A 14,569-nucleotide genomic window follows, 5' to 3' on the forward strand; every position below is an offset into this window, starting at 1 on the left:
TAATAGACACTTTTAGTTTTGTTTCGATTGTAAAGGGTTGTGTCCCTACTTATGTTTTGTGATTGTGTCTAAGATGGTCATGTGAGACTTAGACTTCCGCTGTGTGTTTTTAAAGTTGTTTTAATGAAGTTTGAATGTGTGGATGTAAATAAGTTTTTCATTCCGCACTATTATCATTATTGAATGCAATGAATGACTATGTGGTTTGTATAAGACCCCTTTGGGGTCGAGTACGCCTTGTTACGACTTGGGGGTGCTCCCGGGTCGTGACAAGGACAATCAATTCACGAGGTAATATGATATAATTAACACATACACTCATGTAGCACTTACTATTTACTATAATGACATAGAATGCACCAAAAGGAATGGAAACTGAAGTACTTCATGTAGTCATTCCCTGAAGTTGAGATAAAATAAGTGAACTTTTTGAGAACACAATAAGCATGTTATTCCCAAAGTGGAGAGAGAGAGAGAGTGGATTACGTATAGTCATTCCCAAGCTACTTGTCAAACAATAATAAAATCCAATAAGACAACAGGTTGAAAGTTTTATCAAAAAATTCCTAACTTTATGTACACCACAGGTTCATTATGAAGACATGAAATTGGATTCCAATTCTCAAGAAGTAAAGTACTCCATAAATTTGTAGGTACAACTTTCTCAACAATCGCATATCTTTTTTATAACATTGTAAACAAATTAACTCCAAGCCAGATTGTACTTTTTTTTTTGACAAGGGCCACGCCAGATTGTTCATACTCAATAAGCTATGCAAGTAACTGAAGCTCCTTGTATCTTCACTAATTTATTTATAAAATAAGGAAATTTTATTAATGGGGGCAAAATTATCAAGTACCTGGAAGTCCAGATTATGTCCTTGTGAAGAAATTAAGGCATCTCAAGAGGGACATTATGTAGAATAAAGAACTATTAGGCTAATTAGAGACAAGGGCCAAAATCTTGATGGAATGTCAGAAAAGGATGCTGACAACAGAGTTTTAACAACAAAAAGAAAAGGAAAAAACCATAGCGTTTATTCTCATCAATAAGTAACATTTATCGTTCGATTTACCCTTTGTTTCTCCAACAAATTGTGTTGAAATGATGAAGTTATGCAGTGTTATTGCTCCATGAACTTCATAGCATTTCCAACCAAAAGATACTTGAAGTGTCACATTCATTGGACGGGAATAAAAGTTGTGCATCTAAACCATCTCTGCATTTTATGCGTACAAATTCATGGAGGGTGTGAAACTTCTACACAATCTCGAAGACAGCCATGACTGTTCACACAAATGAACAACACGCAGAATTGAATTATGAAAAGATTTAGCGCCTGTTCGGATTAGCTTATTTCAAGTGTTATTAAATACTTTTGTAGTGTTTGGGTAAAATAAAAAAGTGTTTTTAAGTTTCTTAAGCCAAATAGGCAAAAAAAATTGTGGGCCAGCCAAAAGATACTTGAAGCATACAGCTTTTGCACCAATATTAAATTATGGGCCAGTGTAAATGACCACATCCTTGTCTTTGTCATGCAGACACATTATAGGAAACCTTGTAACAAATCTCAACAGTAGAAAGTACTCAAACAAAAAAAAATACAAAACAAAACAAAACCCACACAGATAACTGAATTATGAATAGATTTCGCATCAGCGTTACCTGGTCCATCGGAATTCCTTCTTTCATTTGTGCAATCGGTCACTATGGAATAGGCTATTGATGCATTTTCTCTTGCAGCATCTGATGGCATATCTGCTTACAACCTCCTGCCAAAAAAAAGGTAACAGAATGACAGTAAAATTAGGTTTAAGAGTACAAAACCTCAACGAAGATAAAATAATATATATCAGAAAGTAAAATGAGGGAAACTTCTGAAATTAACACCTCACTACAGTAAATATTCATATTAGGTTGAATATTAGGTCGACAAATCAGGCTGTATATGTTAGGTTGAGGAGCATAGAACATACGTGTTCTAAACACGATAACAACAAATAAAGAGACTGCAATGAGCAGGTTTGGCTCTTTGTCATACTGTGTGAAGATCATCATTTAGTATATAGGGAAGCACATAACTCCTTGGACAGCTAGAAATATGGAACACTAGAAGAAAATTCTCAGATGAAATCATTTATAAATATCACAACAATATACCTAGTGTAATCCCACAAGTGGGATCTGGGGAGGGTAGGATGTACATAGACCTTACCCTATCTTTGTGGGGTAGAGAGGCTGTTTCCAATAAACAATTAATCACAAATCAAATCCAAAACAAATACACATCATCAACCTTCAAAGAATAGAGTTTGATTATCAAATGGATGCTATTGTGGCAACTGGGAACATGGCATTCCAAAGAGCAGCAAACTGAAAAAACCTACAGAACTCATCCGTGCCAACTACTGGAACAAAAAGAAAATTGCAGAAAAAAGTTTTTAGTACTTTGTTTTAGGTTTTCAGTGTCCATATCAAGTAGTCATTCCAAGATGAATTCCTATTGCATCTATAAGAAAGGTAGAAACCAACTTACAAGACAAAGGTCATTTAACACAATTTGAGGACCAGCATTCTACACTTATCCTCCTAATTATGCATTCTCTCATAGCAAATATCGAGTTTTCTAGAGATATAAAAAAGTCTACCCCCATCCAAAATCCAAACCCTTTTCTTGTGTAAGGAATGACCAAATTCTTACTACGTGTGGCACCGGAGTTGTTCATGACTTACAGACTGCACTTCAGATTCATTCAGCTTTTAAATTAAAGTTTTTGATTTAAACTTTAGTCTACTTTTATCCATTTTCTTTCACTTACACCCTCATCATTTGGTTTAGCAGTTTGAGTTTTACGCACCTCTTGATTCATTGCAGAAGTGTAAGGGTAATGTCTGTCTTTCATGAACAATTTTTCTCCTTTTCGATTCTTAATTTGATATTTTCCCTTCTTCTTCTTAAGTTTTCCTTTTCATTTCTCATATATCTGCTCCTTTCAATCTTGCTATTTGCTAATTTGCAACTGCTAAACTCTTAAACATCCAACAGTGTGTCAGAGTGATACTTAGAGTACATTCTTCAACATTTTAACATAATGCTCACTATTTCGAGAGACTTCAACTAAAATATACAGCTAAAGTCTATTCATCTTTCTCTATGACAAAAAAAAAAGGAAAAAACCCTCAAACAACAACAATAAAACCAGTGTAGTCTCACAAAGTGGGGTTTGGGGAGGGTAGAGGGTACACAAACCCTTACCCCTACTTCATAGGTAGAGAGGTTGTTTTGAATAAACCCTCGGCTCAAGGAAAACAGTCCAAAGCACTCCCAAAAAGAAGTAACGGAAGTGCAAGAAACAACAAATAATAACAAAAACAATGATAGTAACAGAACAGACACTACAAACCAACAATACCATAATAGAAGTATAAGGAACAAAAGATAGTACCAGAAATCGAAGGACATGAAACTACAAGAACAATACTACAACTACTAATACGAACAGACAGCACACACTTCTACCTAGTACCTACTAACCTTCTACCCTAACTGTGTCCTCCACACCCTCCTGTCTAAGGTCATGTCCTCAGCAAGCCAAAACTACGCCATCTCCTATCTAATCACCTCTCTCTGTCTAATACTTATCGAGTCTACCTCTACCTCTCCTCAAACCCACATGATTAAACAATTCAGTCTACAAATTCAATGTTATAAATAATTCATTTACAATTTCAACATAATAATAAAATGCTCACAGAATTCAATAAGAACTCCAACTGACCTCCGGGTCATTCACCCCCCAAAAATCCACATGATAAAACAATCCAATCTGCAAATTCTTTGCTTAAAAATGATTCATTTATAACTACCAAATTATAATAAAATGCTCACAGAATTCAATAAAATCCAACCAACTTTTACAACAGTTCATTCATCTTTCTTTAAAGCAAAAAAAAAAGGAAATCCCACATGATAAAACCACTAAGTCAACAAAAATAACTATTTCTTTACAGCCAAAACAACTTCGGAATTACACTCTTCAACATTTTCATTCCTAACAAGTAAGATACTGAATGACCAAACATGATTCATTCATCATTCTTTCAGGAAAAAAGAAAAAAACCCAGAAACCCACATGATAAAAAAATTCAATCTGCAAATTCTTTGCTTACAAATGATTCATTTACAACTTCAACATAATAACAAAAAATGCTCACAGAATTCAACAAAATTCGACCAACAGTTCATTATTTCAAAAAAGAAAGAAATCCCACATGATAAAACCACTCAATAAACAAAAAAAATATTCCTGTACAGCCAAAACAACTTCAGAATTACGCTCTTCAACATTCCTCCCGAACAAGTAAGAAACTGAATGACCAAAGAAGTTGATCAATTTTTTCCATGTAAACTTTAGTTTCAGCGTTTTAAGAAGTAATTTTATTCCGCGAAACTGAAAATGGAGAGAATTTACCTTAAAAATCAGAGAAAAAACTCCGGTTGGAACATGAGAGAGCGGAATAGCAGAGCAGTTCTCCAGACGGAGATAAAACTGTGCCCTAATTTTTCTGTCTCTAAGACCCAATTTGGCCCAAACAATTATACTTTATATTTGTTTTTGTTTTATTTAGAGGGAAATAAGAAAATATAATATGGTTAAAAATAATAATACCAATAATAAAAAACAATACTCCTATATTTTTTGGTTAACAAAATAAAAATGGTTGAATTAACAAAGATAGTGATCGGACATTATTTGGACAAGATTTACCTAATCTACTTTTCAAAATTAAAATCTTTATTTAAAAAGACATGTAACTAATTATTCATTAAGGTAAGGAGATTTAATATTGGATCTCTCAAGTCTTAAATAACTAAAGCAAGGTATTGATCCATTTTAATCATGATTAATTACAACTGCTAAACACTTAAGCATCCAACAATGTGTCAGAGTGATACTTAAGAGTACATTTTTCGACATTTTAACATAATGCTCACTATTTCGAGAGACTTCAACTAAAATAGACAGTTAGAGTTTATTCATCTTTCTCTATGAAAAAACGGAAAAAAACTCTCAAACAACAACAATATAACCAGTGGTCCCACAAAGTGGATTTGGGGAGGGTAGAAGGTATGCAAACCTTACCCCTACCTCATAGGTAGAGAGGTTGTTTCAAATAAACCCTCGGCTCAAGGAAAAACAGTCCAAAGCAATCCCAAAAAGAAGTAACGAAAGATCAAGAAACAACAACTAATAACAAAAACAATAGATAGTAACAGAACAGAAACTACAAAAAAACAATACCATAATCCAGGTAAGGTATAAGGAACAACAGAGAGTAACAGAAATTGAATGACATGAAACTACAAGAGCAATACTACAACTAATACAAATGGACATAACACACTTCTACCAACTAGCCTTCTACCCTAATTGTGTCCTTTGCACCCTCCTATCTAAGATCATGTTCTCAGCACGCTAAAACTACATCTCTCCTATCTATTGACCACTCTCTCTCTAATACTTCTCGCGTCTACCTCTAACTCTCCTCAAACCTACATGATAAAACAATTCAGTCTACAAACCTATGATTATAAATAATTCATTTACAACTTCAACATAATAATAATAAAATACTCACACAATGCAATTAAAACTCAAACTAACCCGGGTCATTCCCCAGAAACCCACATAATAAAACAATTCAATCTGCAAATGCTTTGCTTAAAAATGATTCATTTACAACTTCCACATTATAATAAAATGCTCACAAAATTCAACAAAATTCGACCCCCAAAAAAAAAGAGGAAACCCCGCTTGATAAAACCACTCGGTCAACAAAAAAAATTGTTTATTTACAGCCAAAACAACTACGGAATTACACTCTTCAACATTCATTCTGAACGAGTAAGAAATTGAATGACCAAAAAGAGTATCTATTTTTCCATGTAAACTTTGGTTTCAGTGATAATTGAAGTAACTCTATGCCGCAAAACTGAAAATGGAAAGGAGAATTTACCTTAAAATTTACAGAGATAACTCCGGTTGGAACGAGACTACGAGAGGGAGAGAGGACACGGTAGAAAGGTAGTTTTTCAAATGGAGATAAAGTTGTGCCCTAATTTGTCTGTCTCTAAGACTCAATTTGGCCCAAACAATTATACTGTATATTTGTTTTTGTTTCATTTAGAGGGAAATAAGGAAATATAATATGGTTAAAATAATAGTACCAACAATAATAGAAAAAAAATAGTACCAATAATAAAAAACAATACTTGCCTTCTTTTTTTGGTTAATAAATAAAATAATTGAAATAATAAAGATAGTGACAGAACATTATTTGCACAATATTTATTTAATCTACAAAAATTAAAATCTTAATTTATAAAAAGACATATTGTACTACTAATTATTCATAAAGTTAAAGGGATCTCTCAAGTCTTAATAACAAAAAGAAACTGACCTTGATCGGTTTTAATCAGGATTAAGTGAAGACGAGCCTGATTAATATTATTATTTTGGGGTAATATTAAATATTTATAAAATAAAATGTACATACTCGCTTTTCATATTCAGATTTCAATTTTGTTTATTCCCTCCCTTCTCTTATAATCATCATTGTCGTCTTCCTTCCGTTTCTTCTTCTTTGTTTCATTATTAGTTATTGTTATTACTACAAATCATTCTTATTTTTTGTCTTCAAAGCAACAAGTTAAATGAGAAGCTAGAGGCAAGAACATTGCCTTAAGTTGGACTGCTATGCTATGAAACTAATATTCTTAAATTGCTTAAGAGACTATTGACAATTGAAGAAAGAAAATTCACAGTGAAACTAATTCCTTATTGGGACTATGAAAGTTCCAACAAAATCATGGATAGTGCAAAAGATATTGCATATGAGGAAATTCCGGCAGACTTGGGGAGTCACTGAAAAGCTGATCCACGAAGGAAAATTTCTGATCTCAAAGGCATATACACCAGCTAAGAGGTGAGGGTCCTAATGTGGAATGGAAGAACTTGGTATGTCATAGTTGTGCTGAAGCAAAACATATATTTATACTATGGCTACAAACCAAAGACCTACTATTGAAATGGGGTATTCCAGTGGCAGCAACATGTGTCCTATGTAATGATGAACCTGAAAGTGCAGATCATTTATTTTTTAAATGCCCCTATACCAAAGCATTATGGACATCAATACTAGCATGGAAAAAATGGTATAGAGGCATACTTCAATGGGAAGATGAACGGAAATGGGTGGATAAGAAGGCAAGGGGTAAACAAGAAAGAGGTATCATCTTGAAGGCCAGTTTTGCAGCAGTTATATACAACATCTGGATTGAACGAAACAAGAGGATTTTTCAACAAATTCAGAGACCAATGGAAGCACTTCTTCATCACATAAAACTGGGACTTTGTACAAGAGTTAGTGGGAATAGAAAGTTGATGGAGTACATAGATACATGCTAGTTTGGATTGGTAGGTAGCTGAGCAGTGGAATAAATTTGATTACTATAGGTTGTTTGATTGTTATTAAGAAAGGTGAAGTAGGTTTCTTTCCCTTGGTATTGTAATTGATCTCACTTGGTGTTACAGAATGTATACAGATCTCTTTCTTGATATTCTACAAAGATATAGATAGATAGCATATCTTTAGGATTTCCTCTTTATTTCTTTCCTTAGTTAGCTTCTAATATTATTGTATTTATACATGTTTACCTATTGAATAAGATACAAGTTATTCTCTCCAATTCCTTGCACATGGTATCAGAGCATAACCGGAATTGTGAGACTTGAAGTGGTGGTTCTCGAGCCTCACCACTGGTGATTGCCGGAACTAGCCGCTGCCATATTTCTGGTTCATGTGACTTCACCACTGGTGGTCTGTCTTACTGATTTGACGTTGCCTTAAGATTCCCAGTTGATTTATGGTGGTTTTCTTACCATTGGACTACGTTTTGAAGATTTAACATCAAGTTCCAGGTTCTGCAATCATTCTTTTGGTGATACTTTAGTTTGAATTCCTTTCTCTGCTGCTGTTTGGTCTGTTTTGAGCCAGACTACTGTCTGATCTTTGCTGCTGCTGGTTCAAATTTCCTCTCTGTTGCTTGATTGGTTTTCTGTCCGGAGCGTTTGGCTATTCATATTTTAGTTTCTTGTTACCCTGTGAACTGCTGGGTATTCGAACCATCTGAACTCTGTTTTGGGTTATTTGGTTTTCTCTGATTTTCTCTACTTGAGTTGAGCCTTTTTGTGAAGTTGACTATTCTCTTGTTAAAACTTTTATATTGGGAGTTTTGGTGATTTCTTTGTTAATTTGCGTAGATATTGTGAGAATGAATGATAATAAGGGAGATGAATGGAAGAGTTCAGATAAGCGTATTAGTAAGGTTGATGTTGCTCATTGGCCATCATTGGATAAAACATTTTTGGTTTCGTCAGAAGATTATGCTAGATTCGTTCAGTATCAGAAATCACTTAAGAAATCTGCTTCAGTTACTACTTTTGCCGAGTCAGGGAAAGCGTGCCTTTTTACCTCTTCAAATAAATGGGTGATTGATTCAGGCGCCACAAATCACATGACAGGTAACCCTAATACTTTTTTGAACTTCCAGCCACACAAAGCACCTTCTCCAGTTACTGTAGCGGATGGATCAACTTGTACCAGTGTTGGATCTGGAACTCATAAACCAACCTCATCTATTACCCTGTCATCTGTATTAAGTTTCCCAAAATCGGCCTTTAATTTGATTTCTGTTAGTAAACTTACGAGAGACCTTAACTGTTATATCTCGTTCTTTCCCGATTATTGTCTGTTTTGTGACATTGGTAAAGGACATGTATCTGATGATCTCTACATCCTTAATGAATGGGAACCTCGGTTTGTTGCATGCTCAGGTGTTATTTCTCCACTTGAAGCACATTGTCGATTGGGACATCCTTCACTACCTTTGTTGAAGAAGCTTTGTCCCGAGTTTAAAAATATTTCTTCATTGGATTGTGAATCATGTCGATTTGCTAAACACCATAGCACCTCGTTAAGTCCAAGGGTTAATAAGCGAGTAGAGTCAGCTTTTGAGTTAGTTCATTCTGATGTTTGGGGACTATGTCCTGTTGTTTCCAAAACTGGACATAAATATTTTGTTACTTTTGTGGATGATTTTTCTAGAATGACGTGGATATACTTTGTGAAGAATAGATCTGAAGTGTTTTCCCATTTTTGTGTGTTTTCTGCTGAAGTTAAGACTCAATTTAATACTACCCTGCACATACTAAGGAGTGATAATGCTAAAGAATACATGTCAGAATCATTTCAGTCGTTTATGAGGCAACATGGGATTCTCCACTAGTCATCTTGTGTTGATACGCCTTCACAGAATGGAGTTGCTGAAAGAAAACATGTATCTACTTGAGATAGCTCAAGCACTATTGTTTTAAACAAAGGTTCCTAAACAGGTTTGGGCAGATGCCGTCTCTACAGCTTGTTTCCTGATTAATCGCATGCCATCTACTGTGCTTGTAGGTAATGCACCCTATAACATTCATTTTCCAAATAAGTCCTTATTTCCGATGGAACTTAAGGTATTTGGAAGCACTTGTTATGTTAGAGATGTTCGACCATCAGTTACCAAGTTGGAACCCAAGGCCTTGAAGTGTGTTTTCTTGGGATATTCTCGCCTTCAAAAAGGATATCGTTGTTACTCTACTAAACTTGGAAAATATTTGGTATCAACTGATGTAGCTAGGCTACACCATTCTTCTATGCACCTCCCATTTCTACGAGTCAAGGGGAGGAAGAGGAGTGGTTAGTGTACCAACTTACCACGGCCATACCAGAACGATCAAATGATGTTTCTCATGCATCGCCTGATTCTTCAATTGAGCACCAATCTACTATCGTGCCTTCAACACCAGTTCCATCAACTCCAGCAAGACCATCCGTTGTTCAGGTTTACTCTAGGAGGCGAGAGACTAATGATACCTATGCTGCACTAGCTCCTTCGCCATCAGATCCTCCTCCAAGTGATCCCACAGAAAATATTGACCTTCCTATTGCTCTTCGCAAAGGTACACGTACTTGCAAATCCATATATTCCATTGGTAATTTTGTTTCCTACAGTCAGTAATCTCCCACATCTAGATCTTTGATTGTATCTCTAGACTCTATATCTGTACCCAAAACTATTAAGGAGGCTTTGAATCATCCTGGGTGGTCTGAAGCAATGCTTGAGGAAATACATGCCTTAGAGGAAAATCACACATGGGATCTGGTAGGCTTACCTAGTGGAAAGAAAGTAATGGGAAGCAAGTGGGTATTCACAGTCAAAGTTAATTCAGATGGCTCTGTGGCAAGACTCAAGGCCAGACTTGTGGCCAAAGGGTATGCTCAGACTTATGGGGTGGATTATTCAGACACCTTCTCCCCAGTTGCCAAACTCACTTCTGTCCGCTTGTTCATTTCTCTAGCTGCTTCTAAGAATTGGTTGTTACATCAGTTGGATATTAAGAATGTGTTCCTTCATGGTGATCTCCACGAAGAGGTTTATATGGAGCAACCGCATGGTTTTGTTGCTCAGGGGAGTATGGAAAGGTTTGTCACTTGAAGAAGTCCTTGTATGGCTTGAAACAGAGTCCCTGAGCTTGGTTTGGAAAATTTAGCGAGGTAGTTCAGGAGTTCGGATTGAAAAAGAGCAAATGTGATCATTCAGTCTTTTACAGGCAATCTGCTGCTGGAACTATTCTCCTTGTTGTATATGTTGATAATGTCATCACTGGAAGTGATTTTGCAAGTATCTCTTCTCTCAAGTCTTTCTTACATACTAAGTTTCATACAAAAGACTTGGGACAACTTAAGTACTTCTTGGAAATAGAAGTATCTAGAAGCAAGAAGGGTATTTTTCTATCTCAGAGAAAGTATATTCTTGACCTACTGGCAGAAACTGGAAAGTTGGCTGCCAAACGTTGTAGTACTCTAATGGTTCCTAATATGCATCTTATAATGATGATGACTATCCATTTGAAGATCTAGAATGGTACAGAAAGTTGGTTAGGAAATTAAATTATCTCATTGTGACTCGTCCAAATATCGCATTTGCAGTAAGTGTGGTTAGTCAGTTCATGTCCACACCCACAGCCAGAGAGCTTGATCTAAGTAAGGATATGATTCTTTAGCCCTTATCCCGTCCCTGTGAATGAGTTGGCTTTGGAAGCTAGTCTCAGATAGAACGTATAAGTAGGCTTATTGGAATAGAAGCCCTTAGTGAGAGAGCAATTTGGCTGGAGAGGCCAGACCAGCATTGCGGTTAGACAAGCATTCCTTCCATCTCTCAATGCTAAGGCGACCCTTAAACTCGAATTTGCTGCAGACTTCTTGATCACAGCAATTCTGAAGCGGAAATAGCGGAAGTTATTGCCATTCTTGCTTCTCCTCTTCTTCTATCTAAGGGCAAGGTATATTGTATAGCAATCATGGACACTTTCACATTGAATGTTTTGCAGATGCAGATTGGGCTGGATCCAAGATTGATCGAAGATCTACTATTGGTTATTGTGTTTTTGTTGGTGGAAACTTGGTGTCATGGAAAAGTAAGAAACAAAACGTTGTATCTTGGTCCAGTGCAGAATCCGAGTATAGAGCAACGACACATTCTACATGTAAAATCATGTGGATACATCATCTTTTAACTGAAATTGGATTGAAGCATTCTACTCCATCAAAACTTTGGTGTGAAAATCAAGTTGCGCTTCATATTGCTTGTCCGGTGTATCATGAAAGAATGAAACATATTGAGGTTGATTGACATTTTATTCGTGAGAAGATTCAAGAAAACTTGATATCTACGAGCTACGTGAAGAGAGGAGAACAAGTAGTTGATTTGTTCACGAAGGCATTGCATAGAGCTCACGTAGATTACCTTTGTAACAAGTTATGCATGATCAATATACATGCTCCAGCTTGAGGGGGAGTGTTGAAGAATGTATACAGATCTCTTTCTTGATATTGTACAAAGATATAGATAGATAGCATATCTTTAGGATTTCCTCTTTATTTCTTTCCTTAATTAGCTTCTAATATTATTGTATTCATACATGTTTACCTATTGAATAAGATACAAGTTATTCTCTCCAATTCCTTGCACAGTGATTAATAAAGTGTTTTAATTGCCAAAAAAAATAATTTAATTTAAAAAGAGTCTAGTTATAAGCTTTTAGAATATGTACATAGCTTTGGGACCTTCTCAAAATGAAAAGATTATGATAACATGTGAGGAACATATATAAGCCAATCATGGGCGGAGCTACCCTTGCCCGAGGGGTGTCAAGCGATACCTCTTCGTCGGAAAATTACGTTGTATAGGTAGGTTAAATTTTGATTTTATCCCTATATATATTGTAGTTGACACTCTTTAACATGAGATGAAGAGTTAGCTCAGTGGTTGAGGGGCTGCAAAATTTCTCCTTAAGCTTTGGCCTGAACGTTAGGGGTTTGAACCTGGCTGGGGTTTTTTTATTTTTTTTAGCGTTTTTTTTTATTAAAATTAAGACTTCAAGAAGCATCTTTTGTCTTTAAATTTTGGAAAACTGAAGCGTTTTTTTTCCATCAATTTTTAAGCGATTGACTTAAATAAAGTTGAATTTAATATTTTATTTTTAAAAAGAAAAAATGTACTTTAGGGATTAAACAAATCCTTAATTTCATAATTAAAGGGCTCGAGGAGGAAGAGCCCAAAAAAATCATTTTTGTTCGCTGCTGAGTCGCTGCCTTCGCTGAGACTCTTCATCGGGCGTCGCCAAACGATTGTGATAATGTAATTATTTTTTGCTTTCATTAGTAAAATTTATTTTGTTGATTTTCATGTGTACTTACTACTTTGTATTTTGACACTCCTCAATGTAAATCCTGGCTCCGCCACTGAAGCCAATAATAGTATTAGATATGAAGTTATAAACTATTCAGTCTCTGTCAGCAAGGAAACTTATATGTGGAGAGAGATTGATCATACCAACAAGAACAAACAACCTTGTCTAATGCATATGAGTAATTATATAAAGAAAGAAATTATGTGCAATGGGTTGGTAAGAAAGCTTAGCAAAAAATTTGAAACAATAAAATCTCTCTAAAATGACGATCGATTAATCTTTTAGTTTGTTGATGATGAGACTAATGTTTTAATGTTACAGTAACCTTCTACCTTAACTGTGTCCTCCACACCCTCCTACTATCTAAGGTCAAGTCCTCAACAAGCTAAAACTACGTCATCTCCTATCTAATCACCTCTCTCTATCTCTAATACTTCTCTGGTCTACCTCTACCTCTCCTCAAACCCACATGATAAAACAATTCAGTCTAGAAATCTATGATTATAAATAATTCATTTACAACTTCAACATAATAATAAAATGCTCACATAATTCAATTAAAACTCCAACTAACCTCCAGGTCATTCACCCCCAGAAACCCACATAATAAAACAATTCAATCTGCAAATTCTTTGCTTAAAAATGATTCATTGACAACTTCCACATTATAATAAAATGCTCACTGAATTCAACAAAATTCGACCAAAAAAAAAGAAAGGAAACCCACATGATAAAACCACTCAGTCAATAAAAAAAATTTATTTCTTTACAGCCAAAACAACTTCAGAATAACACTCTTCATCATATATTCGAACAAGTAAAAAATTGAATGACCAAAAAGATGATCAATTTTTCCATGTAAACTTTGGTTTCAGTATTTTTTTGAAGTAATTTTATGCCGCGAAACTGAAAAAAGGAGAGAATTTACCTTTAAAATCAGAGAAATAACTCCGGTTGGAAGGAGAGAGAGCAGAGTAGCAAAACAAAACAGTTTTCCAGATGGAGATAAAGCTGTGCCCTAATTTTTCTGTCTCAAAAGACCCAATTTGGCCCAAACAAATATATACTTTATATATTTGTTTTTGTTTCATTTAAAAGGAAATAAGAAATTATAATTATAATATGATTAAAAATAATTTAACATAATAAAGATAGTGATAGGATATTACTTGGACAAGAAGATTTAGTTATTCTACTTCTAAAATATAAAATCTCAATTTAAAGAAGACATAATACTAATTATTCATAAAGGTAATTAAGGAGATTTAATATGAGATGTCTCAAGTCTTAAATCACAAAAACAAGGTGATATTGATCCATTTTAAACATGATTAAGTTTGATGGATTTGACTAATATTATTATTTTGCAGCAAATATCAAATATTTTTAAAATAAAATGTATATACTCGCTTTTTATATTTAAATTTGAGGAATTTTCACATATAGCCACTCAAAAATAGCCTAATTACTCTCCATAGTTATAGTTTGATAATTACAATTCGTAGCTACATGTTATAGGGAGGAGAGAGGCGAGCGAGACTGGGAGAGAGAGGAGAGAGGCGAGCAAGAGAGGACAAAGAGTGGGAGAGAGGTGAATTGTATATGTATATCTGTTAGATAATTGTATATTATACATATGTATTTGTATATATGGCAAGTGAGATTGGGAGAGGGAGGAGAGAGGCGAGCTATACATATGTATTTGTAT

The 14,569-nt window shown here is 34.9% G+C and overlaps 1 protein-coding gene and 1 pseudogene across 2 annotated transcripts in view; both read right to left on the reverse strand.

Annotated features, from left to right (window-relative positions):
* The window catches only part of LOC102587096 (uncharacterized), a 43,368-nt pseudogene that overhangs the window by 25,312 nt on the left and 3,487 nt on the right, over window positions 1-14,569 (reverse strand).
* LOC102582785 (uncharacterized) overlaps window positions 1-14,569 on the reverse strand; it is a 25,776-nt gene that overhangs the window by 7,697 nt on the left and 3,510 nt on the right. For both annotated transcript variants that reach the window (XM_006358317.2, XM_015313899.1), the window contains exon 2: window positions 1,667-1,773. In XM_006358317.2, coding sequence (XP_006358379.1) covers window positions 1,667-1,757 — 91 coding nt within the window. In that variant the 5' untranslated portion in view covers window positions 1,758-1,773. The remainder of the gene's footprint in view (window positions 1-1,666; window positions 1,774-14,569) is intronic.

This window comes from Solanum tuberosum, unplaced genomic scaffold, assembly GCF_000226075.1.
Source record: "Solanum tuberosum cultivar DM 1-3 516 R44 unplaced genomic scaffold, SolTub_3.0 scf00273, whole genome shotgun sequence".
Taxonomy (NCBI): domain Eukaryota; kingdom Viridiplantae; phylum Streptophyta; class Magnoliopsida; order Solanales; family Solanaceae; genus Solanum; species Solanum tuberosum.